The 25000-nt window shown below is 45.3% G+C and overlaps 1 protein-coding gene across 2 annotated transcripts in view; it reads left to right on the plus strand.

Annotated features, from left to right (window-relative positions):
* Positions 1–248: 248 nt before the first annotated feature.
* Positions 249–25000, plus strand: part of LOC307027726 (macrophage colony-stimulating factor 1 receptor 2-like) — a 26347-nt gene continuing 1595 nt past the window's right edge. Inside the window, exons 1-20 of one of the 2 annotated variants that reach the window (XM_079696022.1) lie at positions 249–650; positions 1627–2954; positions 6258–6566; positions 7605–7741; positions 7864–8023; positions 10559–10955; positions 11321–11436; positions 11504–11612; positions 11703–11857; positions 11962–12062; positions 12194–12320; positions 12564–12665; positions 12829–12939; positions 18443–18593; positions 19157–19206; positions 19301–19389; positions 20249–20371; positions 20875–20986; positions 21081–21180; positions 21451–21577. In XM_079696022.1, coding sequence (XP_079552148.1) covers positions 2822–2954; positions 6258–6566; positions 7605–7741; positions 7864–8023; positions 10559–10955; positions 11321–11436; positions 11504–11612; positions 11703–11857; positions 11962–12062; positions 12194–12320; positions 12564–12665; positions 12829–12939; positions 18443–18593; positions 19157–19206; positions 19301–19389; positions 20249–20371; positions 20875–20986; positions 21081–21180; positions 21451–21577 — 2709 coding nt within the window. In that variant the 5' untranslated portion in view covers positions 249–650; positions 1627–2821. Of the gene's footprint in view, positions 651–1626; positions 2955–2986; positions 3592–6257; positions 6567–7604; positions 7742–7863; positions 8024–10558; positions 10956–11320; positions 11437–11503; positions 11613–11702; positions 11858–11961; positions 12063–12193; positions 12321–12563; positions 12666–12828; positions 12940–18442; positions 18594–19156; positions 19207–19300; positions 19390–20248; positions 20372–20874; positions 20987–21080; positions 21181–21450; positions 21578–25000 lie in introns of those variants that run through there. The other variant, XM_079696023.1, reaches the window with a different exon arrangement.

Consider the following 25000-nt stretch of genomic DNA (forward strand, 5'->3'; position numbering starts at 1 on the left):
AATTCAGAAGACATGTCAGGACCTTTATTCTGAAATTCAGAAGACATGTCAGGACCTTTATTCTGAAATTCAGAAGACATGTCAGGACCTTCATTTTGAAATTCAGAAGACATGTCAGGACCTTCATTTTGAAATTCAGAAGACATGTCAGGACCTTTATTCTGAAATTCAGAAGACATGTCAGGACCTTTATTCTGAAATTCTTATTCTGAAATTCAGAGGACATGTCAGGACCTTTATTTTGAAATTCTTATTCTGAAATTCAGAAGACATGTCAGGACCTTTATTCTGAAATTCAGAAGACAGGTCAGGACCTTTATTTTGAAATTCAGAAGACATGTCAGGACCTTTATTCTGAAATTCAGAAGACATGTCAGGACCTTTATTCTGAAAACCCTGAGGTTTTGACGTCAGTCGTCTTCACTGCAGGTGATCACCATGACCACCCAGCCGTTGCCATGACGATGGGCAAGGCCCCCGGTGCTGCCTCAGTATCGGACCGGCAGCCGGGACAGGAAGTGAGACAGGAAGTGAGACAGGAAGTGAGACAGGAAGTGGTGGTTCTGCTGACTCAGCTGCTGGACGTCCAGAAAGAAATTGCCAAGAACCAGAACCAGGTGGTCCAACTGCTCGGCATGCTGGGAAATCAGGTGGGTCACAAGATTAAAAGCTAGATGGCGTTTGGTTTAGTTTAGTTAATCTCAAGTTTACTTTACTTACGTTCAGTTTGGTTTATTTAGTTAATCTCAGGTTTGGTTCAGTTTAGATTATCTCACTTTTAGTTTACTTTAGTTAATCTCAGGTTTACTTTAGTTAATCTAAGGTTTACTCTACTTATGTTAAATTTTGTTTATTTAGTTAATCTCAGGTTTACTTTAGTTAATCTAAGGTTTACTCTACTTATGTTAAATTTTGTTTATTTAGTTAATCTCAGGTTTACTTTAGTTAATCTCAGGTTTACTCTATTTATGTTAAATTTGGTTTATTTAGTTAATCTCAGGTTTGGTTCAGTTTAGATTATCTCACTTTTAGTTTAATTTAGTTAATCTCAGGTTTACTTTAGTTAATCTCAGGTTTACTTTAGTTAATCTCAGGTTTACTTTAGTTAATCTAAGGTTTACTTTAGTTAATCTCAGGTTTACTTTAGTTAATCTAAGGTTTACTCTATTTATGTTAAATTTGGTTTATTTAGTTAATCTCAGGTTTGGTTCAGTTTAGATTATCTCACTTTTAGTTTACTTTAGTTAATCTCAGGTTTACTTTAGTTAATCTAAGGTTTACTCTACTTATGTTAAATTTTGTTTATTTAGTTAATCTCAGGTTTACTTTAGTTAATCTCAGGTTTACTCTATTTATGTTAAATTTGGTTTATTTAGTTAATCTCAGGTTTGGTTCAGTTTAGATTATCTCACTTTTAGTTTAATTTAGTTAATCTCAGGTTTACTTTAGTTAATCTCAGGTTTACTTTAGTTAATCTCAGGTTTACTTTAGTTAATCTCAGGTTTACTCTACTTATGTTAAATTTGGTTTATTTAGTTAATCTCAGGTTTACTTTAGTTCAATAGTGGTAGTTTTATCTGAGTCTAGTTGAGATGAACTCAGCGGTGTGATGCGGTTCTGTTTCAGGGCGAGCAGCAGATCCTGGACCTGCAGAACGTGGCCCGGCACCAGTCCCTGCTGGTGGAGAACCATCAGGCTCTGCTGCTGCAGACGTCCAGGATCAGCACCGTGCTGCACGACCTCAAGAGACCTGTAGCCCCGCCCATTACTGCTCCCAGCCAATGAGAGGCTCCCTGTGTTCTAACAAGCCAATGAGAGCCTCTCTGTGTTCTAACCAGCCAATGAGAGGCTCCCTGTGTTCTAACCAGCTAATGAGAGGCTCCCTTTGTTGTAACCAGCCAATGAGAGGCTCCCTGTGTTCTAACCAGCCAATGAGAGGCTCCCTTTGTTCTAACTAGCCAATGAGAGGCTCCCTGTGTTCTAACCAGCCAATGAAAGGCTCCCTGTGTTCTAACCAGCCAATGAGATGCTCCCTGTGTTCTAGCCAGCCAATGAGAGGCTCCTTTTGTTCTAACCAGCCAATGAGAGCCTCTCTGTGTTCTAACCAGCCAATGAGAGCATCTCTGTGTTCTAACCAGCCAATGAGAGGCTCCTTTTGTTCTAACTAGCCAATGAGAGCCTCCCTACATTTTAGTCAAACTACAACATTGATGACTTTTATTTTTAGATAAAGAATCGAGGAACTGATGAAAACATGTTTCATCAAACAAAGTTTCTAAACGTCTTGATCTCCTTCACAGAATATGTTGTTTAAAGCTTGTTGTTGTAAAGCTTGTTGTTGTAAAGCTTGTTGTTGTAAAGCTTGTTGTTGTGATTTCTAAATAAAGTGATTTGAACCCATCCACCAGTGGTCGTGTTTCTGTGTACGTGCAGCACCATGAAGTATATTGATAAAAGACTAAACTCATGTTAGGGTCCGTCCGCATCATAAAGACAGAGTTTAAAGCTTCATTTGAAAAAACCTCAAAACTCTTCATAAAAATATAATAATGTGTCGTAGAGCCTGGCTCTGCCGGATGATGGCAGACTGAGAGCAGCTCTTTAGCGCCAGGCTAATGTTAGCAACAGGCTAATGTTAGCGTCAGTACTCTGAGTGTTAAACTGATTGCTTGTTTCAGGTTCTCCCGGGCCTCCGTGGATCCGGCTGAACTCCCAGGTTCTGCCCAACAGAACCGACCTGGTTCTGGAGGTCGGTTCTGTCTTCAGCCTCGGCTGCCATGGCAACCTGTCGTCCCGCCTGACGACCACATCGTTCACCTGGATGTTCAACGACCCGGTGCCCAACCCAATACAGGTGAACAATTCAACCCCCCGACACACTGGGACGTACACCTGCAGGTACACCAACCAGAGCCTGGAACACCTGCACACCTGGATACACCTGTACGTCAAAGGTGAGATACTCCCAGGACACGCCCCTTTTCAGAAAGCGCAAAACATCCTCTACTCCAGTGGTTGCCAACCTGGGGGGCGGATTGCAGGGGGTTCCACAGGCCTCAGATGATTTGAGGCCAAATCAGTGGCGTTTTCTCCCGGAGGCCAACGGAAGCCAGGCTTCCCCTGTTTTTTCGGATTGTAGTTATAATTTTAATAAATAAATAAAAACACTTCGTTTAGTTTCGGAAATTCTTTGTTCTGTGTTGCTGCCGGCCCGTCTCTCCCCCATTCTCATTGAGTATTTTACAAAGAGTGAAACAGCGCCCCTCTAGATGTTATGGTGAAACAGTAGATTGCACTCTCGGTTGCGAGAGGAGGCCAGCCGAAATTTGCTTCCCTTGGTGAAAAAAAATGGAGGGATTGACCAATCAGATGAGGCTCACGTCATGCCCCTGCCAACCTGTGATTGGTCAGGGCCATGCCAAGGGAAGCCAGAGGCGGCTGGCTTCCCTTGCCTCACAATCCAATCAAATCGCATCAATTTAGTGGTGCAGTGACACGTTCTAAAACCCGGATGTAAGCTGCGCTTGGTTTCCCTCGACAAAATAGCAACGGGATTTCTCCACAGGATTTGGGAAAATAGCTCGAAATAAGGTCAGTGGAAAACGAACCTGTTAGATAAATGCACGTTTTGTTCAGTCGGATAATATCCACATGTCTACCCTACTTTTATAATTTTCGAATCATAAATCTAATCGATAGAAGATAGATAGCGTCACTGCACCACTCTCACCGCCGTTAGAAAGTAGCAAGCAACTGAAGCAAGTGCAATTATGAAAAGGAGCGAATCGGACGCAAAACGTTTAAGAGCATCTTCCAGGTTTTTTTTTCTACATTTATTCTTAAACTTGCTTGAAAATTACAATTAAAAACGTGAATGCAGGATTTTATATGTTTTAGAGACATAAGGAATTCAGAGGGAAAGGAGCAATTTTGAGCTCTGCTCTTAAAACGGCTTTTTTTTAAGGTCATACGTCAAACGAGTCATATTACATCACGCAGGGGACACATCTCCCTCTCTGACCGCGGGTATAGTTAGTAGTTGAGTTGAGTTGAGCGGTTCTGTTTTAGGGAGCTGGTATTTTTCTGTAGTTTTACATTGTATTTCACCATTTGTAATCATGGTGCAGTATTGTGTTTGTGCAGGTTGCACAAATACCAGCCTGTCAGGACATCGAGTCCACAGTAAAAAGGACCGGAGCTAGCGTTGGTTCCTGGGTGCGTTGAGCATCCACCTCCCTGCAGCACATACTCTCCACAGCTTTATCAGGAAACCGTATTACTTCTCTCTCCCCCCCCCCTTCGCTGCTCTCTCTCTCTCTCTCCCCTCCCCTTCGCTGCTCTCTCTCTCTCCCCCCTTCGCTGCTCTCTCTCTCTCTCTCTCTCCCCTCCGGTACACGGCACCGTAAGACGTAGTGTGGAGTTGCATTAGGTAACGCTGTGGTGGCTGTACTGCTCCAGCCGTCTCCTTTGTGTTTGTTTGTTTCCCCCTGTCTGTGTTGTTTGTGTGTGCGTGGTGGCTGTCACTCCTGGCTCCCGGCTCAACCTCCACTCACCTGCTGCAATCAGCTGTGCACCCTCCCCGACTACACACCTGCTTTCCATCAAGCCATTTACAACGACATATCAACGGAGGCTCCACAACCTTTCTCCGCCAGATCGTCAAGTATCAGCCATATCTCTCTCTCCTCCGGGACACAGCACCGTAGTGTGGAGTTGCATTAGGTAACGCGAGATACGGCTGATACTTGCGCATTAGTTTCTGTTATGGATCAGTATCAACAGTCCTGCCAGTAACGTTACTATATTATCAATGCTACTTTAGTTATAGCCTGATATATGATAGCTAACTTCACAATGTTCTGATGTGACGTTAGCTAACATTCTGTAGCTAACGCCGGTCACTCACCAAGATAGCTGCTCTGTTCTCCACTGGTTCTCCTCACACCACAGCTCCATTTCTCTCCCATGGCCGTTATTTCTTCTAATCCTTGGCTGCTCCTGGTCTCTTGGACGCCTAGCAGGCTCATCATTATAAGGTTGTGGTCCGTCATATGCATTCGAATATTCATGTTCAACTTCTTCTGTGTCTTCTGTGTGGAAACTAGCATTGGGATCCATGTTTATTAATACGTTACACCGGCCGCTCTCCCCCTTGTGTCCCCCGTGTTACGTCACACGCGGGAGGTCACGTGCCGAGGCTTTTTTATGCGGAAGTGAAAATGTCTTACAAAAACGACGCCAGATGTCACTGTAGTGTATATTTCTGTATATTTCTTTGAAAATCTAGTGTATTCATCATTTTCCTACACATTTATTCACTGGTGTCTTTAACCTGGAAGTTGCTCGTTAAAGGTCTCCTGATTTAGTTTGTGAATGAATGCTTATTAGAGATTCGGCTGGAGAGTGCGAGCGGACCTGTATGTCAGATAACAGGCGTGTGTAAGTCCTGCATCTGTTTGATACAAATGTGTGTAAAATGATACCGGGCGCTGTAATCACTCATCTGGTTACGTTATTACATTGACCACCACACCCCCCCCCCCCCCCCCCCCGACCCAAAAGAAAGGAGTTATTCTTGGATTCCCCTAATTTTTTCCCCACGCCACGCTACTGGGCCAAATATCATATTTAGACTTCTTTTTTTTTTTTTTTTTTTACATATAAGCGGAACGCAATACATGATTGTCGCTAAAAGCCTTGTGTCTACATTACAATAAAATATACAAAAATAATTGATTAATTAAGTTAATATTAAAGGCATAAAAAGACAGAAATGTATAATTCTTTCTTTAATAGAAATGTTTCTTCTGCCCGTAAAGTGTCCAAACCAGGCTTTTCTGGATAAGCGCATTTTTAAAACATAGTCATTGTCCATGCCGGTTTCAGTTGGATTATTTGTCAGTTGCTCCGATCAGATCGGTCTCCTTCATTTTGTAGATTATTTACGACTTTTGAATCCACATAAACACATCGGCAAAATCCGGTTTACTTTGAGCATGTGTTTTAAACATTTTAATCCCAGTTAATAAACAGTTTAATAAACTTTACCGCTGTTGTGCCCCCCTTGTGTGTGTGTGGGGGATGGGGGGGGGGGGGGGGGGGGTGCAACTTCCAACAGGAGTCATTTGGGGGGGCTCTTGGGAAATAAGGTTGGGAACCCCTGCTGTAGTCTACATCTTAGAGAGAAGTAGGAACATTTCCTCGTAGACTTCTCTACATTAATCATCTGTCTATTTCCCATAATGCCCCTCTGTCAGACCCGGCTAACCCCTCCAGTGTTTTCCTGACATTGCGTAAAGAACACTTTGACGTTCCGGAGGGCGAGGACTTCCTGTTCAGGTGTATGCTGACCGACCCCTCCTTCACTAACCTCACCCTCCAATCAGAGGAAAGCTCAGGTTCCAGGGGGCGGGGCTTGCCACTGGGCATGAATGTGACTCTGGACCCCCGGAGAGGAGCCGTTATCCAGGGTGTTCAGAGGTCGTTCAGAGGCAAATACTCCTGCTCAGGGAGGAAGGGGGGGTCGGAGTTCAGATCCAGAGTTATGACCCTGGAGGTGCATCCAAGTAAGACCTGTCTGTCTGTCTGTCTGTCTGTCTGTCTGTCTGTCTGTCTGTGTGTCTGTCGGTCTGTGTGTCTGTCTGTCTGTCTGTCTGTCTGTGTGTCTGTCGGTCTGTGTGTCTGTCTGTCTGTCTGTGTGTCTGTCTGCCTGTCTGTCTGTCTGTCTGTCTGTGTGTCTGTCTGCCTGTCTGTGTGTCTGTCTGCCTGTCTGTCTGTCTGTCTGTGTGTCTGTCTGTCTGTCTGTGTGTCTGTCTGCCTGTCTGTCTGTCTGTCTGTCTGTGTGTCTGTCTGTCTGTGTGTCTGTCTGTGTGTCTGTCTGCCTGTCTGTCTGTCTGTCTGTCTGTCTGCCTGTCTGTGTGTCTGTGTGTCTGTCTGCCTGTCTGTCTGTCTGTCTGTCTGTGTGTCTGTCTGTCTGTGTGTCTGTCTGTGTGTCTGTCTGCCTGTCTGTCTGTCTGTCTGTCTGCCTTTCTGTCTGTCTGTGTGTCAGTGTGTCTGACTGTCTGCCTGTCTGTCTGTCTGTCTGTCTGTCTGTCTGTCTGTCTGTCTGTCTGTCTGTCTGTGTGTGTGTGTCTGTCTGTCTGTCTGTCTGCCTGTGTGTGTGTGTGTGTGTGTGTGTGTCTGTCTGTGTGTCTGTCTGTGTGTGTGTGTGTGTGTCTGTCTGTCTGCCTGTCTGCCTGTCTATCTGTGTGTCTGTCTGTCTGTCTGACTGTCTGACTGTCTGACTGTATGTCTGTCTGCCTGTCTATCTGTGTGTCTGTCTGTCTGTCTGTCTGTCTGTCTGTCTGTCTGTCTGTCTGTCTGACTGTCTGTCTGACTGTCTGTCTGTCTGTCTGTGTGTGTGTGTGTGTGTGTGTGTGTGTGTGTGTGTGTCTGTCTGCCTGTCTGCCTGTCTGTCTGTGTCTGTCTGTCTGTCTGTCTATCTGTGTGTCTGTCTGTCTGTCCAAGGGTATTAATAACCTCTGTAATTTGCAAATGGACCAACCAAAATCGAGTATTCAACTACGCTGTGTATTGTATAACAACACCTACCTGTCTGTCTGCAGGTCTGCTTCACCCCCCCTCCCTGTCTGTCAGTCAGCAGGTGTGTGTGCGCCTAAAGGGGGAGGAGTTTGAGGTCACTTGTAAGACCAGTAACCCCTCCCACTTCCTCACCCTCACCTGGACCCCCCCGCACTCAGAGGTCAGAGTCTCTGCTTTTACTCATGAGCTGATTAACTCAGGTCCTGATTGTGTGTTCTGATGTTCTCCTGTTCCCTAAAGGGTCCTGGTTCTGTGTTCTGATGTTCTCCGGTTCTGTTTCAGAATCTGAACGTCAGCAAGACTCAGCACTACGACCGCCAGCTGTTCATCAGCAGCACCCTGACGCTGTCACCTGTCCGTCAATCTCACAGCGGAACCTACATATGCACCGCTGTCAACAAGGCGGGGAAAGCGTCCGCAGAGACACTCCTCACCGTACTGGGTCAGAACACTACATCAGAACCAGAGATTGATGTGTGGGAACCAGAGAGTGATGAGTGGGAACCAGAGAGTGATAAGTGGGAACCAGAGAGTGATGTGTGGGAACCAGATAGTGATAAGTGGGAACCAGAGAGTGATGATTGGGAACCAGAGAGTGATGTGTGGGAACCAGAGAGTGATAAGTGGGAACCAGAGAGTGATGTATGGGAACCAGAGAGTGATGAGTGGGAACCAGAGAGTGATGAGTGGGAACAAGAGAGTGATGTGTGGGAACCAGAAAGTAATGTGTGGGAACCAGAGAGTGATGAGTGGGAACCAGAGAGTGATGTGTGGGAACCAGAGAGTGATGTATGGGAACCAGAAAGTAATGTGTGGGAACCAGAGAGCGATGAGTGGGAACCAGAGAGTGATGTGTGGGAACCAGAGAGTGATGTATGGGAACCAGAGCGTGATGTATGGGAACCAGCGAGTGATGAGTGGGAACCAGAGAGTGATGTGTGGGAACCAGAGAGTGATGTATGGGAACCAGAAAGTAATGTGTGGGAACCAGAGAGTGATGATTGGGAACCAGAGAGTGATGTGTGGGAACCAGAGAGTGATGTTTGGGAACTAGAGAGTGATGAGTGGGAACCAGAGAGTGATGTGTGGGAACCAGAGAGTGATGTATGGGAACCAGAGAGTGATGAGTGGGAACCAGAGAGTGATGTGTGGGAACCAGAGAGTGATGAGTGGGAACCAGAGAGTGATGTGTGGGAACCAGAGAGTGATGTGTGGGAACCAGAAAGTAATGTGTGGGAACCAGAAAGTGATGATTGGGAACCAGAGAGTGATGTGTGGGAACCAGAGAGTGATGTATGGGAACTAGAGAGTGATAAGTGGGAACCAGAGAGTGATGTGTGGGAACCAGAGAGTGATAAGTGGGAACCAGAGAGTGATGAGTGGGAACCAGAGAGTGATGTGTGGGAACCAGAGAGTAATGTGTGGGAACCAGAGAGTGATGAGTGGGAACCAGAGAGTGATGTATGGGAACCAGAAAGTAATGTGTGGGAACCAGAGAGTGATGAGTGGGAACCAGAGAGTGATGTATGGGAACCAGAAAGTAATGTGTGGGAACCAGAGAGCGATGAGTGGGAACCAGAGAGTGATGTGTGGGAACCAGAGAGTGATGTATGGGAACCAGAGCGTGATGTATGGGAACCAGCGAGTGATGAGTGGGAACCAGAGAGTGATGTGTGGGAACCAGAGAGTGATGTATGGGAACCAGAAAGTAATGTGTGGGAACCAGAGAGTGATGATTGGGAACCAGAGAGTGATGTGTGGGAACCAGAGAGTGATGTTTGGGAACTAGAGAGTGATGAGTGGGAACCAGAGAGTGATGTGTGGGAACCAGAGAGTGATGTATGGGAACCAGAGAGTGATGAGTGGGAACCAGAGAGTGATGTGTGGGAACCAGAGAGTGATGAGTGGGAACCAGAGAGTGATGTGTGGGAACCAGAGAGTGATGTGTGGGAACCAGAAAGTAATGTGTGGGAACCAGAAAGTGATGATTGGGAACCAGAGAGTGATGTATGGGAACCAGAGAGTGATGTATGGGAACTAGAGAGTGATGAGTGGGAACCAGAGAGTGATGATTGGGAACCAGACACTGATGTGTGGGAACCAGAGAGTGATGAGTGGGAACCAGAGAGTGATGTGTGGGAACCAGAGAGTGATGTATGGGAACCAGAGAGTGATGAGTGGGAACCAGAGAGTGATGTATGGGAACCAGAGAGTGATGAGTGGGAACCAGAGAGTGATGAGTGGGAACCAGAGAGTGATGAGTGGGAACCAGAGAGTGATGAGTGGGAACCAGAGAGTGATGTGTGGGAAGCAGAGAGTGATGTATGGGAACCAGAGAGTGATGAGTGGGAACCAGAGAGTGATGTGTGGGAACCAGAGAGTGATGTGTGGGAACCAGAGAGTGATGAGTGGGAACAAGAGAGTGATGAGTGGGAACAAGAGAGTGATGTGTGGGAACCAGAGAGTAATGTGTGGGAACCAGAAAGTAATGTGTGGGAACCAGAGAGTGATGAGTGGGAACCAGAGAGTGATGTGTGGGAACCAGAAAGTAATGTGTGGGAACCAGAGAGTGATGAGTGGGAACCAGAGAGTGATGTGTGGGAACCAGAAAGTAATGTGTGGGAACCAGAGAGTGATGAGTGGGAACCAGAGAGTGATGTGTGGGAACCAGAGAGTGATGTGTGGGAACCAGAGAGTGATGTATGGGAACCAGAGAGTGATGAGTGGGAACCAGAGAGTGATGAGTGGGAACCAGAGAGTGATGTATGGGAACCAGAGAGTGATGAGTGGGAACCAGAGAGTGATGAGTGGGAACCAGAGAGTGATGTGTGGGAACCAGAGAGTGATGAGTGGGAACCAGAGAGTGATGTGTGGGAACCAGAGAGTGACAAGATGAAATCATTTTGCAGAAGCTGCGATAGAAACTGATTGTTGAGTAATCTTCGTCATCCCTCCTCTTCCTCTTCTTCTTCGCCAGATGCTCCGTACCTGCGAATCTACCTGCAGCCGCAGAAGCAAGCTAATGCTAACACCAACCCCTTGGAGTTCAATGAGGACTCAGCTGTAAACGTTAGCAGCATGCTAATGAGGGAGCAAAGAGAGCTAGAAGCTAACATTAGCAGCAGTCCACTAGTAGTGAACAGGGAACTAACTGCTAACGTTAGCGCCAATACAATGGAAGTGAATGGGAGCAGCAGTGCTAACACTAGCGGCAGCAGCACGGTGGAGGTGTACGAAGGGCGAGATGTGATGCTGACCTTTGTGATGGAGGCATATCCTGCAATCAGGAGCCAGCACTGGACGACAACAACACTCACCAACATCAACAACAACGTCGCGGGGTACAAGGGGAGTTACGGTGCGGACGGCTACAGGTAAGCTCGTTAACATTGTCAGATTTAAGTTGTTATTGTTGTTTAAGGTGGCATTGTTTAAGGTTGTATTGTTTATGTTGTTGTTAAGGTGGTATTGTTGTTTATGTGGTATTGTTTAAGGTGGCATCGTTGTTTAAGGTGGTATTGTTGTTTAAGGTGGTATTGTTTAAGGTGGCATCGTTGTTTAAGGTGGTATTGTTGTTTAAGGTGGTATGTTCATGTTAAGGTGGTATTGCTGTTTAATGTGGTATTGTTGTTTAAGGTGGTATTGCCTCCCCTCCACCTATTGTTGTTTAAGGTGGTGTTTATGTTAAGGTGGTATTGTTTAAGGTGGTATTGTTTAAGGTGGTATGCTCACATTGCAGGTCGGAGGCTAGCTTGTTGCTGCGCCGCGTTCGCCCAGAGGACGGCGGTCAGTATTCGTTCCACTTTGAGAACTCGTTCTTTAAAGGCTCGCAGAACATCGACCTCCAGATTTACCGTAAGTTTCCTGTCTCACAGTTTGATGATCTGTCAACATGTTCTAACCCTCTCTGATGGCTCTTCAGGTTCTCCGAGGGTCTCCGTCAGGCAGGAGAACGGATCGCTGACCTGCAGCAGTTCCGGATATCCATTACCCACAATCCTCTGGTCCACCTGTGCCGGGCTGCAGGAAAGGTGAGTTCAGGTGCTCACTAATCCTTACAGTCACATGAAACACTTTACTGTAATAACCCCCCCCCCCCCCCCCTCACCCCTCCTCTGCAGTTGTGGAGACATTTCTACCAATCAGGAGTCAGCAGCGAATGTGACCTCACAGGAAGAGGAAGTGAGGCTGACCCTGGGGACGCCTGCTGATGATGTCACCGCAGAGTGTGTGGCCTACAACAAACTGGGCTTGTCCCGCAAGGCCCTCCACCTGCGTAGGTGTCTCCATGGAAACACACACTGCCTTCATGTTGCTGAACTGCATCTTGTTATTGTGATTCAACACCTGTGTTTATTGTGATATAACACCTGTGTTCAGACGCTGCAGCAGTAATATTTTCTCCGGCTCTGATTGGCTGTCTGAGTTGTGCCGCCGTCCTCCTGCTGCTCCTATTGGTAATTTCCTACAAGTTGAGACAAGTACGTGACTTCATAATGAAATCATATCACATATTGTGATCCTCAGTATTTATATTATATATATATATATATATATATATATATATATATATATGTATAAATACTGTGTATACATATGTTCTGTCTCTCAGAAGCCGCGGTACGAGGTGCGTTGGAAGATCATAGAAAGTTCTGACGGGAACAGCTACACCTTCTTTGACCCCGCTCAGCTGCCGTACAACAGGAAGTGGGAGTTTCCCCGGGACCGCCTGCGCCTCGGTAAGTGTGCCCTGCCTGTCAGGTGTTTACTATGTTTGTACATGAGCCCTGCTCTCTGTCTGTCAGGTCCCTGCTCTCTGTCTCTCAGGTGTTTACTCTGTGTGTTAATGTGCCCTGCTCTCTGTCTGTCAGGTCCCTGCTCTCTGTCTCTCAGGTGTTTACTCTGTGTGTTAAATGTGCCCTGCTCTCTGTCTGTCAGGTGTTTACTCTGTGTGTTAATGTGCCCTTCTCTCTGTCTCTCAGGGGCTGTTCTGGGCTCAGGAGCGTTTGGGAAGGTTGTCATGGCGACGGCGTATGGCCTCGGCAACGACAGCATGACCACCGTCGCCGTGAAGATGCTGAAACGTGAGTCTTTTGCTCTGACATCATCAGTGACATCATCAGTGACACCTGGCGCTGGTTCTGACCCGTTTCTCTTTGTGTTGAACAGCTCTGGATCCGACCCATTTCTCTTTGTGTTGAACAGCTCTGGTTCTGACCCGTTCTCTTTGTGCTGTTCTTTTAACAGCGAGCGCTCACTCTGTGGAACGAGAGGCTCTGATGTCGGAGCTGAAGATCCTCGGACACCTTGGTTACCATGACAACATCGTGAACCTGCTGGGAGCCTGTACACTGGGAGGTGAGGCGTGTTTTACTGAGGATTCATCCACCGCTGAAAGTAGTCTCTCTAATGTTAACCTGAAAGTAGTCTCTCTGATGTTAACCTGAAAGTAGTCTCTCTGATGTTAACCTGAAAGTAGTCCCTCTCTGATGTTAACCTGAAAGTAGTCCTTCTCTGATGTTAACCTGAAAGTAGTCTCTCTGATGTTAACCTGAAAGTAGTCCCTCTGATGTTAACCTGAAAGTAATCTCTCTAATGTTAACCTGAAAGTAGTCTCTCTGATGTTAACCTGAAAGTAGTCCCTCTGATGTTAACCTGAAAGTAGTCCCTCTGATGTTAACCTGAAAGTAGTCCTTCTCTGATGTTAACCTGAAAGTAGTCTCTCTCTGATGTTAACCTGAAAGTAGTCCCTCTCTGATGTTAACCTGAAAGTAGTCCCTCTGATGTTAACCTGAAAGTAGTCCCTCTCTGATGTTAACCTGAAAGTAGTCCCTCTGATGTTAACCTGAAAGTAGTCTCTCTGATGTTAACCTGAAAGTAGTCCCTCTGATGTTAACCTGAAAGTAGTCCCTCTGATGTTAACCTGAAAGTAGTCCCTCTGATGTTAACCTGAAAGTAGTCCCTCTGATGTTAACCTGAAAGTAGTCCCTCTGATGTTAACCTGAAAGTAGTCTCTCTGATGTTAACCTGAAAGTAGTCTCTCTGATGTTAACCTGAAAGTAGTCTCTCTCTGATGTTAACCTGAAAGTAGTCTCTCTGATGTTAACCTGAAAGTAGTCCCTCTGATGTTAACCTGAAAGTAGTCCCTCTGATGTTAACCTGAAAGTAGTCCCTCTGATGTTAACCTGAAAGTAGTCCCTCTGATGTTAACCTGAAAGTAGTCTCTCTGATGTTAACCTGAAAGTAGTCTCTCTGATGTTAACCTGAAAGTAGTCTCTCTCTGATGTTAACCTGAAAGTAGTCTCTCTGATGTTAACCTGAAAGTAGTCCCTCTGATGTTAACCTGAAAGTAGTCCCTCTCTGATGTTAACCTGAAAGTAGTCCCTCTCTGATGTTAACCTGAAAGTAGTCCCTCTCTGATGTTAACCTGAAATTAGTCTCTCTCTGATGTTAACCTGAAGTAGTCCCTGTGATGTTAACCTGAAAGTAGTCCCTCTGATGTTAACCTGAAAGTAGTCCCTCTGATGTTAACCTGAAAGTAGTCCCTCTGATGTTAACCTGAAAGTAGTCCCTCTCTGATGTTAAGCTGAATGTAGTCCCTCTGGTGTTAACCTGAAAGTAGTCCCTCTGATGTTAACCTGAAAGTAGTCCCTCTCTGATGTTAACCTGAAAGTAGTCTCTCTGATGTTAACCTGAAAGCAGTCTCTCCGATGTTAACCTGAAAGTAGTCTCACTGATGTTAACCTGAAAGTAGTCCCTCTGATGTTAACCTGAAAGTAGTCCCTCTGATGTTAACCTGAAAGTAGTCCCTCTGATGTTAACCTGAAAGTAGTCCCTCTCTGATGTTAAGCTGAAAGTAGTCTCTCTGATGTTAAGCTGAAAGTAGTCCCTCTGATGTTAATCTGAAAGTAGTCCCTCTCTGATGTTAACCTGAAAGTAGTCCCTCTCCGATGTTAACCTGAAAGTAGTCCCTCTGATGTTAACCTGAAAGTAGTCCCTCTCTGATGTTAAGCTGAAAGTAGTCTCTCTGATGTTAAGCTGAAAGTAGTCCCTCTCTGATGTTAACCTGAAAGTAGTCCCTCTCCGATGTTAACCTGAAAGTAGTCCCTCTGATGTTAACCTGAAAGTAGTCCCTCTGATGTTAACCTGAAAGTAGTCCCTCTGATGTTAACCTGAAAGTAGTCCCTCTCTGATGTTAAGCTGAAAGTAGTCCCTCTGATGTTAACCTGAAAGTAGTCCCTCTGATGTTAACCTGAAAGTAGTCCCTGTGATGTTAACCTGAAAGTAGTCCCTCTGATGTTAACCTGAAAGTAGACTCTCTGATGTTAACCTGAAAGTAGTCCCTCTGATGTTAACCTGAAAGTAGTCTCTCTCTGATGTTAAGCTGAATATAGTCCCTCTGATGTTAACCTGAAAGTAGTCCCTCTGATGTTAACCTGAAAGTAGTCCCTCTGATGTTAACCTGAAAGTAGTCCCTCTGATGTTAACCTGAAAGTAGTCCCTCTGATGTTAACCTGAAAGTAAACCCTCTCTGATGTTAACCTGAAAGTAGTCCCTCTCTGATGTTAACCTGAAAGTAGTCCCTCTGATGTTAACCTGAAAGTAGTCCCTCTGATGTTAACCTGAAAGTAGTCCCTCTGATGTTAACCTGAAAGTAGTCCCTCTCTGATGTTAACCTGAAAGTAGACTCTCTGATGTTAACCTGAAAGTAGTCCCTCTGATGTTAACCTGAAAGTAGTCCCTCTGATGTTAACCTGAAAGTAGTCCCTCTCTGATGTTAACCTGAAAGTAGTCCCTCTCTGATGTTAACCTGAAAGTAGTCCCTCTGATGTTAACCTGAAAGTAGTCCCTCTCTGATGTTAACCTGAAAGTAGTCCCTCTGATGTTAACCTGAAAGTAGTCCCTCTGATGTTAAGCTGAAAGTAGTCCCTCTGATGTTAACCTGAAAGTAGTCCCTCTGATGTTAACCTGAAAGTAGTCTCTCTGATGTTAACCTGAAAGTAGTCCCTCTCTGATGTTAACTTGAAAGTAGTCTCTCTGATGTTAACCTGAAAGTAGTCCCTCTGATGTTAACCTGAAAGTAGTCCCTCTCTGATGTTAACCTGAAAGTAGTCTCTCTGATGTTAATCTGAAAGTGGTCTCTCTGATGTTAACCTGAAAGTAGTCTCTCTGATGTTAACCTGAAAGTAGTCCCTCTCTGATGTTAACCTGAAAGTAGTCCCTCTGATGTTAACCTGAAAGTAGTCCCTCTGATGTTAACCTGAAAGTAGTCCCTCTGATGTTAACCTGAAAGTAGTCCCTCTGATGTTAACCTGAAAGTAGTCCCTCTGATGTTAACCTGAAAGTAGTCTCTCTCTGATGTTAACCTGAAAGTAGTCTCTCTCTGATGTTAACCTGAAAGTAGTCCCTCTGATGTTAACCTGAAAGTAGTCCCTCTCTGATGTTAACCTGAAAGTAGTCCCTCTGATGTTAACCTGAAAGTAGACTCTCTGATGTTAACCTGAAAGTAGTCTCTCTCTGATGTTAACCTGAAAGTAGTCCCTCTGATGTTAACCTGAAAGTAGTCCCTCTCTGATGTTAACCTGAAAGTAGTCCCTCTCTGATGTTAACCTGAAAGTAGTCCCTCTCTGATGTTAACCTGAAAGTAGTCTCTCTGATGTTAACCTGAAAGTAGTCCCTCTGATGTTAACCTGAAAGTAGTCCCTCTCTGATGTTAACCTGAAAGTAGTCTCTCTGATGTTAACCTGAAAGTAGTCTCTCTGATGTTAACCTGAAAGTAGTCTCTCTGATGTTAACCTGAAAGTAGTCCCTCTGATGTTAACCTGAAAGTAGTCCCTCTCTGATGTTAACCTGAAAGTAGTCCCTCTCTGATGTTAACCTGAAAGTAGTCCCTCTCTGATGTTAACCTGAAAGTAGTCTCTCTGATGTTAACCTGAAAGTAGTCCCTCTGATGTTAACCTGAAAGTAGTCTCTCTGATGTTAACCTGAAAGTAGTCTCTCTGATGTTAACCTGAAAGTAGTCCCTCTGATGTTAACCTGAAAGTAGTCCCTCGGATGTTAACCTGAAAGTAGTCTCTCTCTGATGTTAACCTGAAAGTAGTCCCTCTCTGATGTTAACCTGAAAGTAGTCCCTCTCTGATGTTAACCTGAAAGTAGTCCCTCTCTGATGTTAACCTGAAAGTAGTCCCTCTGATGTTAACCTGAAAGTAGTCCCTCTGATGTTAACCTGAAAGTAGTCCCTCTGATGTTAACCTGAAAGTAGTCCCTCTGGTGTTAACCTGAAAGTAGTCCCTCACTGATGTTAACTTGAAAGTAGTCCCCCTGATGTTAACCTGAAAGTAGTCCCTCACTGATGTTAACCTGAAAGTAGTCTCTCTGGTGTTAACCTGAAAGTAGTCCCTCACTGATGTTAACCTGAAAGTAGTCCCTCTGGTGTTAACCTGAAAGTAGTCCCTCACTGATGTTAACTTGAAAGTAGTCCCTCTGATGTTAACCTGAAAGTAGTCCCTCTCTGATGTTAACCTGAAAGTAGTCCCTCTCTGATGTTAACCTGAAAGTAGTCCCTCTCTGATGTTAACCTGAAAGTAGTCTCTCTGATGTTAACCTGAAAGTAGTCCCTCGGATGTTAACCTGAAAGTAGTCTCTCTCTGATGTTAACCTGAAAGTAGTCCCTCTCTGATGTTAACCTGAAAGTAGTCCCTCTGATGTTAACCTGAAAGTAGTCCCTCTGATGTTAACCTGAAAGTAGTCCCTCTGATGTTAACCTGAAAGTAGTCCCTCTGGTGTTAACCTGAAAGTAGTCCCTCACTGATGTTAACTTGAAAGTAGTCCCTCTGATGTTAACCTGAAAGTAGTCCCTCTGATGTTAACCTGAAAGTAGTCCCTCTCTGATGTTAACCTGAAAGTAGTCCCTCTCTGATGTTAACCTGAAAGTAGTCCCTCACTGATGTTAACCTGAAAGTAGTCCCTCTCTGATGTTAACCTGAAAGTAGTCCCTCACTGATGTTAACCTGAAAGTAGTCCCTCTGATGTTAACCTGAAAGTAGTCCCTCTCTGATGTTAACCTGAAAGTAGTCCCTCACTGATGTTAACTTGAAAGTAGTCCCCCTCTGATGTTAACCTGAAAGTAGTCCCTCTCTGATGTTAACCTGAAAGTAGTCCCTCTCTGATGTTAACCTGAAAGTAGTCCCTCTGATGTTAACCTGAAAGTAGTCCCTCTGATGTTAACTTGAAAGTAGTCCCTCACTGATGTTAACCTGAAAGTAGTCCCTCACTGATGTTAACCTGAAAGTAGTCCCTCACTGACGTTAACTTGAAAGTAGTCCCTCACTGATGTTAACTTGAAAGTAGTCCCTCACTGATGTTAACCTGAAAGTAGTCCCTCTCTGATGTTAACCTGAAAGTAGTCCCTCTCTGATGTTAACCTGAAAGTAGTCCCTCACTGATGTTAACCTGAAAGTAGTCCCTCTCTGATGTTAACCTGAAAGTAGTCCCTCTCTGACGTTAACCTGAAAGTAGTCCCTCACTGATGTTAACCTGAAAGTAGTCCCTCACTGACGTTAACTTGAAAGTAGTCCCTCACTGATGTTAACTTGAAAGTAGTCCCTCTCTGATGTTAACCTGAAAGTAGTCCCTCTCTGATGTTAACCTGAAAGTAGTCCCTCTCTGATGTTAACCTGAAAGTAGTCGCTCACTGATTTAAACATGAAATTAGTCCCTCACTGATGTTAACCTGAAAGTAGTCCCTCACTGATGTTAACCTGAAAGTAGTCCCTCTGATGTTAATCTGACCTCTGATCCCTCTGATGTTAACCTGACCTCTGACCTCTCTAACCCTAACCCTGACCTCTGATCCTTTCAGGGCCCATGCTGATGATCACTGAGTACTGTAGACATGGCGACCTGCTGAACTTCCTGCGGGCTCACGCTCACCACTTCCTGTCAGAACTGAGTGTCGACGAGAAGTCGGGAGACGCTTTCTATAAAAACACAGCTGGAGGAAGGCTTCGCAGGTAGATTTACCTGTCTGAGTCTCACTTGTCTGAGTCTCACCTGTCGCACCTCTCTCACCTGTCTCACCTGTCTCACCTGTCGCACTTCTCTCACCTGTTGCACCTCTCTCACCTGTCTCACCTGTCTCACCTGTCGCACTTCTCTCACCTGTTGCACCTCTCTCACCTGTCACACCTCTCTCACCTGTCTCACCTGTCTCACCTTTCTCACCTGTCTCACCTGTCGCACTTCTCTCACCTGTCTCACCTGTCGCACCTCTCTCACCTATCTCACCTGTCTCACCTGTCTCACCTGTCGCACCTCTCTCACCTGTCTCACCTGTCGCACCTCTCTCACCTGTCTCACCACTCTCACTTGTCTCACCTGTCCCACCTGTCTCACCACTCTCACCTGTCTCATCTGTCTGAGTCTCACCTGTCTCACCTGTCTGAGTCTCACCTGTCCCACCCGTCTGAGTCTTACCTGTCTCACCTGTCTCACCTCTCACACCTGTCTCACCTCTCTCACCTGTGTCACCTGTCTCACCACTCTCACCTGTCTCACCTGTCTCTCTGTGTTTCAGTGACAGTGGGATCTCCTGCTGCTCTGAGTACCAGGAGATGGTGACTCCAGGTAAGAAACTAACAGTTACAAAACATAACTAACCCATCCCTCAGGTAATCTGTTACCTTTACTTCTGATTCCTAACCACCTGTCTCTCTTTCAGGTGTGCAGTCAGACAGCGTCTCTGTCGGTGACCTCATCAGGTTTTCCTACCAGGTGTCTCAGGGTCTGGACTTCCTGTCCAGCAGAAACGTGAGGACATGATTATCTTCCTGACACCCAATCATCGGAATAACTGTAGAGGAACTATGCTAACCATGCTAATCATGCTAACTGCCTGTCTGCCTGCCTGCCTGCCTGTCTGTCTGTCTGCCTGTCTGTCTGTATGTCTCTCTGTCTGTCTGTCTGTCTGTCTGTCTGTCTGCCTGCCTCTCTGTCTGTCTGTCTGCCTGTCTGTCTGCCTGTCTGCCTGTCTGTCTGTCTGTCTGTCTGTATGTCTGTCTGTCTGCCTGTCTCTGCCTGTCTGTCTGCTTGTCTGTCTGCCTGTCTGTCTGTGTCTCTGTCTGTGTCTCTGTCTGTCTGTCTGCCTGCATGTCTGTCTGTCTGTCTGCCTGCCTGCCTGTCTGCCTGCCTGTCTGTCTGCCTGCCTGCCTGTCTGCCTGTCTGCCTGCCTGTCTGCCTGTCTGTGTCTGTCCGTCTGTCTGTCTACCTGTCTGCCTGTCTACCTGCCTGCCTGTCTGCATGTCTGCCTATCTATCTGCCTTTCTGTCTGTCTGTCTGTCTGCCTGTCTGTCTGTCTGTCTGTCTGTCTGCCTGCCTGTCTTTCTGCCTGTCCGTCTGCCTGTCTACCTGCCTGCCTGTCTGCATGTCTGCCTATCTATCTGCCTTTCTGTCTGTCTGTCTGTCTGCCTGTCTGTCTGTCTGTCTGCCTGCCTGTCTGTCTGTCTGTCTGCCTGCCTGTCTTTCTGCCTGTCCGTCTGCCTGTCTACCTGCCTGCCTGTCTGCATGTCTGCCTATCTATCTGCCTTTCTGTCTGTCTGTCTGTCTGTCTGTCTGTCTGTCTGTCTGTCTGTCTGTCTGTCTGTCTGTCTGTCTGTCTGTCTGTCTGCAGTGTATCCACAGAGACGTAGCAGCGAGGAACGTCCTGCTGACTGACCGTCGTGTTGCAAAGATCTGTGACTTCGGATTGGCCCGAGATATCCGCAACGATGACAGTTACATCGTGCAGGGCAACGTGAGAACAACTAGTCCACTAAACACTTCGTACACTACACCGGACACTTCGTACACTACACCAGAGACTACGTACACTACGAAGGACACTTCGTACACTAGGACAGAGACTACGTACACTACACCAGACACTTCGTACACTACACCGGACACTTCGTACACTACGACAGAGACTACGTACATTACGACAGACACTACGTACACTACGACAGAGACAACGTACACTACGAAGGATACTTTGTTCACTAGACCGGACACTTCTACACTACACCGGACACTTCGTACACTACGACAGAGACAACGTACACTACGAAGGAGACTTCGTACACAACGACGGACACTACGTATATTACAAAATACACTACATTACGACAGTCACTACGTACACTACGACAGAAACAACTTACACTACGAAGGACACTTTGTACACAACGACAGACACTTCGTGCACAACGAACAGGACGCAGACGTGCAGACTTTACTCCTTGAGCTTCCTGTCTGCAGGCGCGGCTCCCGGTGAAATGGATGTCTCCAGAGAGCATCTTCGGCTGCGTCTACACCGTTCAGAGCGACGTCTGGTCCTACGGCGTCTTCCTGTGGGAGACCTTCTCTCTGGGTAACCAATCACAGCGCAGCTCCACAGAACATCTTTACCTTGATTGTGTCTGAATAACATCAAACAATCTGACTGTGTGTGTCTACCTGTTCAGGTAAGAGCCCGTACCCAAACGTTGCCGTGGATACCAACTTCTACAAGATGATCCAAGATGGCCGCCACATGGAGCAGCCAGACTTCGCCCCGGCAGAAATGTGAGCAGATTTAACTTCCTGTCAATAAAGTTATTCTGAATCCCAGGTATCTGTCAATAAAGTGATTCTGAATCTCAGATATCCGTCAATAAAGTTATTCTGAATCTCAGGTATCTGTTAATAACGTTATTTTGAATCTCAGGTATCCGTCAATAAAGTTATTCTGAATCCCAGGTATCTGTCAATAAAGTCATTCTGAATCTCAGGTATCCGTCAATAAAGTTATTCTGAATCTCAGGTATCTGTTAATAAAGTTATTTTGAATCTCAGGTATCAGCTGATGACGTGCTGCTGGAGTCTGGAGCCCACGGACAGACCGACCTTTAACATGATTGGTCAGCTCATTAACAGGCTCCTCCCATCGTCCTATGAGACATCGCCACATCACAGCGAGAAGGTGAGAAACTGCGGGCATTATGTTGAGATAACATCTCGTTAACGGAGATAACTTCTCGTTAGGAGAGATAGCATCTCGTTAACGGAGGTAATATCTTGTTAGTGAAGATAACATCTCGTTAACGGAGATAACATCTCGTTAAAGGAGATAACTTCTCGTTAGGGGAGAGAACATCTCGTTAGTGGAGATAACATCTCGTTAGTGGAGAGAACATCTCGTTAGGGGAGAGAACATCTCGTTAGGGGAGATAGCATCTCGTTAACGGAGATAACTTCTCGTTAAAGGAGATAACTTCTCGTTAGGGGAGAGAACATCTCGTTAGTTGAGATAACATCTCGTTAGTTGAGATAACATCTCGTTAGTGGAGATAACATCTCGTTAGTTGAGATAACATCTCGTTAGTGGAGATAACATCTCGTTAAAGGAGATAACATCTAGTTAGGGGAGACAACATCTCTTCAGTGGAGAGAACATCTCGTTAGTGGAGATAACATCTAGTTAGTGGAGATAACATCTCGTTAGGGGAGAGAACATATCGTTAGTGGAGATAACATCTCGTTAGTTGAGAGAACATCTCGTTAGTGGAGATAACATCTCGTTAGTGGAGATAACATCTCGTTAGTGGAGAGAACATCTCGTTAAAGGAGATAACATCTCGTTAGTGGAGATAACATCTCGTTAGTGGAGATAACATCTCGTTAGTTGAGAGAACATCTCGTTAGGGGAGAGAACATCTCGTTAAAGGAGAGAACATCTCGTTAGGGGAGAGAACATCTCGTTAGTGGAGATAACATCTCGTTAGTTGAGAGAACATCTCGTTAGGGGAGAGAACATCTCGTTAGTTGAGAGAACATCTCGTTAGTGGAGAGAACATCTCGTTAAAGGAGAGAACATCTCGTTAGTGGAGATAACATCTCGATAGTTTAGAGAACATCTCGTTAGTGGAGATAACATCTCGTTAGGGGGGAGAACATCTCATTAGTTGAGAGAACATCTCGTTAGTGGAGAGAACATCTCGTTAAAGGAGAGAACATCTCGTTAGTGGAGATAACATCTCGTTAGTTGAGAGAACATCTCGTTAGTGGAGATAACATCTCGTTAGTGGAGAGAACATCTCGTTAAAGGAGATAACATCTCGTTAGTGGAGACAACATCTCGTTAAAGGAGATAACATCTCGTTAGGGGAGAGAACATCTCGCTAGTGGAGATAACATCTAGTTAGGGGAGAGAACATCTCGCTAGTGGAGATAACATCTCGTTAGGGGAGATAACATCTCGTTAGTTGAGAGAACATCTCGTTAGTGGAGAGAACATCTCGTTAGTGGAGATAACATCTCGTTAGGGGAGATAACATCTCGTTAGTTGAGAGAACATCTCGTTAGTGGAGAGAACATCTCGTTAGTGGAGATAACATCTCGTTAGTGGAGATAACATCTAGTTAGGGGAGAGAACATCTCGCTAGTGGAGATAACATCTCGTTAGGGGGGAGAACATCTCGTTAGTTGAGAGAACATCTCGTTAGTGGAGATAACATCTCGTTAAAGGAGATAACATCTCGTTAGTGGAGAGAACATCTCGTTAGTGGAGATAACATCTCGTTAAAGGAGATAACATCTCGTTAGTGGAGATAACATCTCGTTAGTGGAGATAACATCTCGTTAAAGGAGATAACATCTCGTTAGTGGAGAGAACATCTCGTTAGTGGAGATAACATCTCGTTAAAGGAGATAACATCTCGTTAGTGGAGATAACATCTCGTTAAAGGAGAGAACATCTCGTTAGTGGAGATAACATCTCGTTAGTGGAGAGAACATCTCGTTAGTGGAGATAACATCTCGTTAAAGGAGAGAACATCTCGTTAGTGGAGATAACATCTCGTTAGGGGGGAGAACATCTCGTTAGGGGGGAGAACATCTCGTTAGTTGAGAAAACATCTCTTTAGTGGAGATAATATCTCGTTAAAGGAGAGAACATCTCGTTAGTGGAGATAACATCTCGTTAGTTGAGAGAACATCTCGTTAGTGGAGATAACATCTCGTTAGTTGAGAGAACATCTCGTTAGTGGAGATAACATCTCTTTAGTGGAGATAATATCTCGTTAAAGGAGATAACATCTCGTTAGTGGAGAGAACATCTCGTTAGTGGAGATAACATCTCGTTAGTTGAGAGAATATCTCGTTAGTGGAGAGAACATCTCTTTAGTGGAGATAATATCTCGTTAAAGGAGATAACATCTCGTTAGTGGAGAGAACATCTCGTTAGTTGAGAGAACATCTCTTTAGTGGAGATAATATCTCGTTAAAGGAGATAACATCTCGTTAGTGGAGAGAACATCTCGTTAGTGGAGAGAACATCTCTTTAGTGGAGATAATATCTCGTTAAAGGAGATAACATCTCGTTAGTGGAGAGAACATCTCGTTAGTTGAGAGAACATCTCTTTAGTGGAGATAACATCTCGTTAGTGGAGAGAACATCTCGCAAGTGGAGATAACATCTCGTTAGGGGAGAGAACATCTCGCTAGTGGAGATAACATCTCGTTAGGGGAGAGAACATCTCGCAAGTGGAGATAACATCTCGTTAGGGGAGAGAACATCTCGTTAGGGGAGAGAACATCTCGTTAGGGGGGAGAACATCTCGTTAGGGGAGAGAACATCTCGTTAGGGGAGAGAACATCTCGCTAGTGGAGAGAACATCTCGTTAGGGGGGAGAACATCTCTTTAGTGGAGATAATATCTCGTTAAAGGAGAGAACATCTCGTTAGTGGAGAGAACATCTCGTTAGTGGAGAGAACATCTCGTTAAAGGAGAGAACATCTCGTTAGTGGAGATAACATCTCGTTAGTGGAGATAACATCTCGTTTGGGGAGAGAACATCTCGTTAAAGGAGATAACATCTAGTTAGTGGAGATAACATCTCGTTAGTGGAGATAACATCTCGTTTGGGGAGAGAACATCTCGTTAAAGGAGATAACATCTAGTTAGTGGAGAGAACATCTCGTTAGTGGAGATAACATCTCGTTAGCGGAGAGAACATCTCGTTAAAGGAGATAACATCTCGTTAAAGGAGATAACATCTCGTTAGGGGAGAGAACATCTCGTTAAAGGAGATAACATCTCGTTAGTGGAGATAACATCTAGTTAGTGGAGATAACATCTCGTTAGTGGAGATAACATCTCGTTAGTGGAGATAACATCTCGTTTGGGGAGAGAACATCTCGTTAAAGGAGATAACATCTAGTTAGTGGAGATAACATCTCGTTAGTGGAGATAACATCTCGTTAGCGGAGAGAACATCTCGTTAAAGGAGATAACATCTCGTTAAAGGAGATAACATCTCGTTAGGGGAGAGAACATCTCGTTAAAGGAGATAACATCTCGTTAAAGGAGATAACATCTCGTTAAAGGAGATAACATCTCGTTAGG

This window comes from Notothenia rossii (genome assembly GCF_949606895.1).
Source record: "Notothenia rossii genome assembly, contig: scaffold_179, whole genome shotgun sequence".
Lineage (NCBI taxonomy): Eukaryota > Metazoa > Chordata > Actinopteri > Perciformes > Nototheniidae > Notothenia > Notothenia rossii.